General features: G+C 54.5%; 1 protein-coding gene across 1 annotated transcript in view; it reads left to right on the top strand.

Annotated features, from left to right (window-relative positions):
* Positions 1 to 367: 367 nt before the first annotated feature.
* Positions 368 to 5,651, top strand: part of VDBG_06935 (FMP27) — a gene marked incomplete at both ends in the record, with an annotated part of 6,754 nt that continues 1,470 nt past the window's right edge. The window contains 2 exons of the mRNA XM_003003327.1: positions 368 to 746; positions 845 to 5,613. Coding sequence (XP_003003373.1) covers positions 368 to 746; positions 845 to 5,613 — 5,148 coding nt within the window. The remainder of the gene's footprint in view (positions 747 to 844; positions 5,614 to 5,651) is intronic.

The following is a 5,651-nucleotide window of genomic DNA, read 5'->3' as shown; positions in this document are numbered from 1 at the left end:
CGCATTTTATCTGCGCGCATGCGTTAGACATGCGTCTGCCCTGATCCTCGCTCCTTGGCCGCCAGCTAACTAACCCCAGATGAATAGATCCCACCTCGCTCCCCGTCCCTTTTGCGACGCCACTACAAGCTTCCACCCAAAGCTCACGACCCCATAACGACGAACCTCATCGATATCGAGTACAGCCGACCTAGACTTTCGAACATGGTACACGATGCGGTCCAGAGGCCAACATAATACGTCGGACGTGGTACTTTCGTGACCTCACAAACCTACGCCTACCGACTCAGCCCTACGATCTCCCCTCGAACAACAGCTGGCTCACGCCCTAGGCCAGGACCCTCCCCGGCCTCTGCTGCCGGCCGACATGGCGCTCCTCAATCCGACCTTCATCTTTGGCGTCGTCGTTCTTCTCTATCTGTCCTCTTTCATTCTCTTCGCCGTCATTCGAATCATCACCGGTGTCTCGATACAGCGAGTCGGCTACTTCTCCCTCCGACGACTCGCCTACACCTTTAAGGATGGCTTCAAGGTCGAGATCCGAGGTCTGGGCCTGACCATCCACCGACCTACATTTTCCCAACCAACATGGCTGAGCATTGTCATCAGCGAGCTGTCTGTGACCATTGATGTCAGAGAACTCGAGGGAAAACGGGCCGAGGAGAGCTCAGCTGAGGAGACCGACGCTCAATCGGACGACTCTTCGTCGAAGCCTCTGCTCAACCTTCCCAAGCTACGACGGAACGGTGCGTCGAGCACGAGGAGCCAGACGTGGAAACACTTGATGAAATGAAGGACCGCGTCAAGCGCATCCATCGTCAGGTGAAATGGCTGCGCATGGTAGACGTCGTGGCCACCAATTCGACGATCAATATTGTGGATGTGGGCAATATCCAATGCGGCAGCATCACCATCGCCGTGGATACTCGCAGGAAGATGGTGGACCGCGCCCGATTCTTCTTCCAGTTCAGGACCGACCGGCAGAAGAAGCAACGGCAGGCTGAATGGATCATGACTCTCAGGAGCGTACTCTTTACAGCGGAGGGGAACGAGTCGCTCGAGATCCTAGACTACGCTACGCTCAACATTCACGGCTTCCTGTACGAGGCTCTGGACGGCCTGAGAGACGCCTCGATTGCCCTCAAGCTGAACCGCATTCACATCCCCTACGACGACGTTCACCTCTGCGTCCAGCGTTTCAAGCGCTGCAGAACCCAGAGATCGCCTTCATTTGGTCTGAATGAGTCGCCTGACCTCTTTGCTGGGAAGGCCGAGCGCGAATCCACCGACCCCGGTCTCACAGAGGAAGATATCATGCAGACGGTGTCCGACTCGAAGGAATTTGTCAGCTCGATTCTCAGAGGCGTCAAGGAGGTTCAGTTCGCCGTTAGTTTTGTTGGATTGACAAAAAAGGTCGACACTGTCAAGCCAAATGCTGCGCCAGTTTTGCTCAACGCTTCCATGAAGGAGGTCGGTGTAGATCTTCATCGCCTGGATCCGAAATCACCAGCCCACAGAATGTACTTTCCATCCAAGGATATTGCACATGAAGCCCTGGCGGCGGCTCTGTCCATATCAATTGGACTCGATGATGGCCATGGAAAGCCGGAACGCCTGATTTACATTCCCATGACGACAACGACAGTCAAAACGACCTTGCCATCCAAAACGGTCGAGCTGGCTCGGGATGACACGGCGCAAGACAAAAACGCGAATATTCTTTTCGCAAACTCTGTCATCACATCACCATCTGTCGACATCGACCCTCGACATTTGCCGCTGTTGATTGCCATTCTTCAGCCTCAAAGACCAAAGAGGCCCAAGACCCATAGGATGGGGCAGCAGCCAGGTCATGTGCTGATTTCGAGGCTCCTGCCAAAGGCGAACATCAAGTTCACGATGCATGAGCCGGTAGTCAGGATAGCGCTACCACCTGTGGACAAGGCTGCCGCAGACGACGACTTTGACCTCATCATCTCCCACATCTCGTCCATATCCATGGATATGGAATCCTCTCACTCAGCTTTACAAGAGCTTCATTATTCCCTAGCGTCCTCCATGCGACTGCAATCTCATCATCTGTACTATCAAACCTCCAACGGAGAGCGATTCAACCTTGTTGATACGGAAAGCTTTGATCTGAAGGTACAGCTCAGTGCCGCGCCAGATGTCCACGTTGTGGCTTCAGGCAGCATTGACACTTTTGCTATCAAGATGGTGCGTCCTGAAATCACCGACGGTCTCAGGCAAATCTTCCGACAACTCCGACTCAATGTTGAGCCGAAGAAGCGCGTCGTCTCCAAAACGCTTCGAAATCAGAACTTTCTCCGCGGCATGCCAGACTGGCTGTTGCAGTTCCAGATGCAGGCTACCGACGTGAGCCTCGAAGTCGCCGGTATTGATGAGGAAATATCAGAAGACACCCGCGGTGTGTCGCTTCAACTAGACTCGTTCACGTCTGAGTATAGAGCACAACGACTGGACGGGCTGCAGCGGCGTCCTTCTCGTCGGCGAGCTAATAGCCGTACTGTTGCGCCTGATGCAGATCTCCTGAAGGCGCCCCTTTCACCACGCAAGAAACAGCAAAATGCGGGCGATGGAAGGCGTGTCGCCTTGCACGTTCGAGGCCTTGAGGCATACATTGTGGAGGCCGCGGATCGCGCCGAAGCTGAGCCATTTGTCAACATGCCTCGGTTTGAGGTTGCCTTTTCAACGTCAAGCGACCAGCAAGGCCCCATTTTCCACATTCATGCGAGTGTTCGCACGATTTTGCTGCAATACTCTCTGTACCGTCATTATTCGGTTGCCGTGGCCGGAATGGTTCTGCGCAAAGCATTTGTAAAGACGAGATCGGACACAACTCCCTTGAGATCACCGCCAGGCTCCAGAGCCAGTCTCTCTGGTGACCTTCTTGTTCCGCCCGGTTCTCCCGAGATGCCAATGGACTTTAGTGACATGTCGACCATCACGCAAGAGCTCGTTACAGTCGACTTCAAGGCAGCCATGATTCAGGTGAAGGCAGATATGCCCCACGACCCGAGGCTGTTGCTTCAGATTTACGGAGTCGAGGCTGGCCGCCACAGGTGGTCTGCACCATTCTTAATCTATAATCAGATTCGCTTGTGTGTCCAGCTACCGCGCATTCGCGGCGTCTGGGCCAGGCTGCTGTGCATCAAAGGAGGTCGGATCGATCACCGAATATCGAGGCGCAAAACATCATCGGGTGCTTTTCAAGAGGAACGTATGTTCGATATTGCTGCAGACGCGACCCGATTCGCTGTTCCACATGAAGTGATTGTCAGCAAGATCTCTGACAATATCACCAATGTGTACAAGTCAGTGCTCCAACTACACCACCGCTTCAAGACAGGTACGAACGAGTACATCCTCGACAAGCAGCCTGAGGCCCCCAAAAACGTCCCCAAAGTCTCAATTCGGACCAAGACCTTCTTATTCGAGCTTGAGGATGGTGCTTTCGAATGGAATCTCGGTATGATCTACCGTGCAGGTCGTGTAGAGCAGATGCAAAGGCTTGCCCGGGAGGAGGCCTTCGAGCTCAAGCGGAAGAAAATCCGCGAGGAAGAGTCGCGCAGAGACTCGCACAACAAACACCGCGCTCGCTCTCTGTTTCATAAAGGGCGTGGCAAGAACGGCGCTTCTGAGCCCAGGAGCCGAAGCGTTGACGGTCGACGCCGTGCGAGTGACGAACCCGACAGGGGTAGAAAGCCGAGATACGACCCCGAGGGTGGCTCGCTTGGCATCACAGGTCGCAGTAAGATTGCTGAGCAGGAGGCTCGCCAGAAGCTCGACGCCTACAACGCCACGAGCTGGAAGAAGCGCATCGATCGTCACTACGCACAGGGTAAGAACAGCATGCGTGAACTGCGCGGCCTCTTCTGGGGCCCCGATCATCTTCCTGACGACTTGGAAGAAGCCGAGAGAATTCTTGAGGTACCCCAGCGCCCTGCACTCATGGCTGCCATCATCACCGACCTGCACCTCCTCATTGACAAGCCTACGTTTCCGATGAAGGATCTGCCTGATTTCATTCACTCGGTAGGCAAGGGCATGCCGAAGGACATGAAGTATGGCCTGTTGGTCCCCATGCACGTGAGCATAGATATCGGCGAGGCCAGAGTCACTCTTCGCGACTACCCGTTGCCCCTGATCCACATCCCGGGCCTCAAGCCTGGCCAACCAGCAAGACAGTCTGCCATGTCGCTCAGGACGAACTTTGTCATTGCGGAAGAGTATCGCGGCAAGAAATCGACGCGCCACATTAAGGTCAATATTATTCCTCCGCGAACGCTAGAGTCAGATGTCGGCCAGGAAGGTGGCTTTGCCATTGACGTCCGTCGTACGATCGGACCCATCAAGTCGTTCTCAGACATGCGAATCGACATCAACACGTCGCTGCCAACGAGAATTACTTGGGGAGGGCCTTGCTATCAGCCGGCAATTCAAGACATGATGATGGTCATTGAGTCCTTCACCAAGCCGCAGGTGGACCCGTCAGAACGAGTTGGTTTCTGGGATAAAATTCGACTCAACTTTCATTCCAGGATACACATTGCTTGGAGAGGCGACGGAGACTTGCATCTCGCTCTCAAGGGAACGCGCGATCCGTACTGTGTCACAGGCAACGGTGCAGGTTTCATCATGTGTTGGCGCAACAACATTCGATGGAACGTCAATGCTGATGACGACCCCAAACGATTCATGACGGTCGACTCTGGAGAATACGTCTTGGCCATTCCTGACTACAGCCACCAAGTCAGAGAGTCTAATCGCCGTACAGGAGACGAGGACAGCAACCTGATTGATGACAGCTACAAGAATGGCATCACCTTCAAAAAGGTGGTTATGAAGTTATCCGGCAAGGTGCAGTGGATGACCGGACTGGTGTTCGAGCAAGCCATCCAAGAAGGTAAGCGGAGTTTTGACTTCAAGCCGCACTACGACGTGGTACTGCGAGCGCCTCAGCACGCGCAGGGAGAAGATGGCCTTGCCTACGATGCCTTCCGCGGCTTCAGGAGCAGCCATATTCATCTCTCCATTGCTGTTCGAGCACCGGGCGACAGGGATTGGTTGGCGACCAATCCTGCACCGTCACGCAGTTACAATGCTGTGCACTGTACTCCTCGCTTCTTCACACACTTTTTCGCCTGGTGGTCGCTCTTTGGGGGTCCCATGTCGCTGCCGATCCGCCAAGGACCGCTCTGGCCGGGTCGTGAGAGGACAAGCAAGAAATTTGGCAAGCACCTCGCGACCATCAAGTACAATCTCCTGCTGGCGCCCCTATTTCTCAGTCATATCTACAAGCATAAGGATGTGGAAGACTACTCCGAAAGTGCGGTATCTGCAACTGGCCTGAAGGTACGCTTCGATAGCTTCATGCTCGATTTACACCAGCGGCGAGAAGAGTTCAACACGAGGGATCACGCCCGCAAGACGCAGAGCAGAACCAGTGGCATCAAAATCCACGCCGCACAGCTCGACCTGGCCAACGCAGACGTTCGTGCCGTCTCGGCTAGCATACGTGGCACCACGACGGAGGCCATCAAGAAGGGAACATTGGCGAACCTCTCGATCGACCAAGTCGAGACCGCGGATGTGTCACGCTTCACAATCCCCGACAATGACCTGACTTG

This window comes from Verticillium alfalfae, genomic scaffold, assembly GCF_000150825.1.
Source record: "Verticillium alfalfae VaMs.102 supercont1.8 genomic scaffold, whole genome shotgun sequence".
Taxonomy (NCBI): domain Eukaryota; kingdom Fungi; phylum Ascomycota; class Sordariomycetes; order Glomerellales; family Plectosphaerellaceae; genus Verticillium; species Verticillium alfalfae.
Note: the sequence above shows the minus strand (reverse complement) of the source record. Positions and strands in the feature narration are given on the sequence as shown.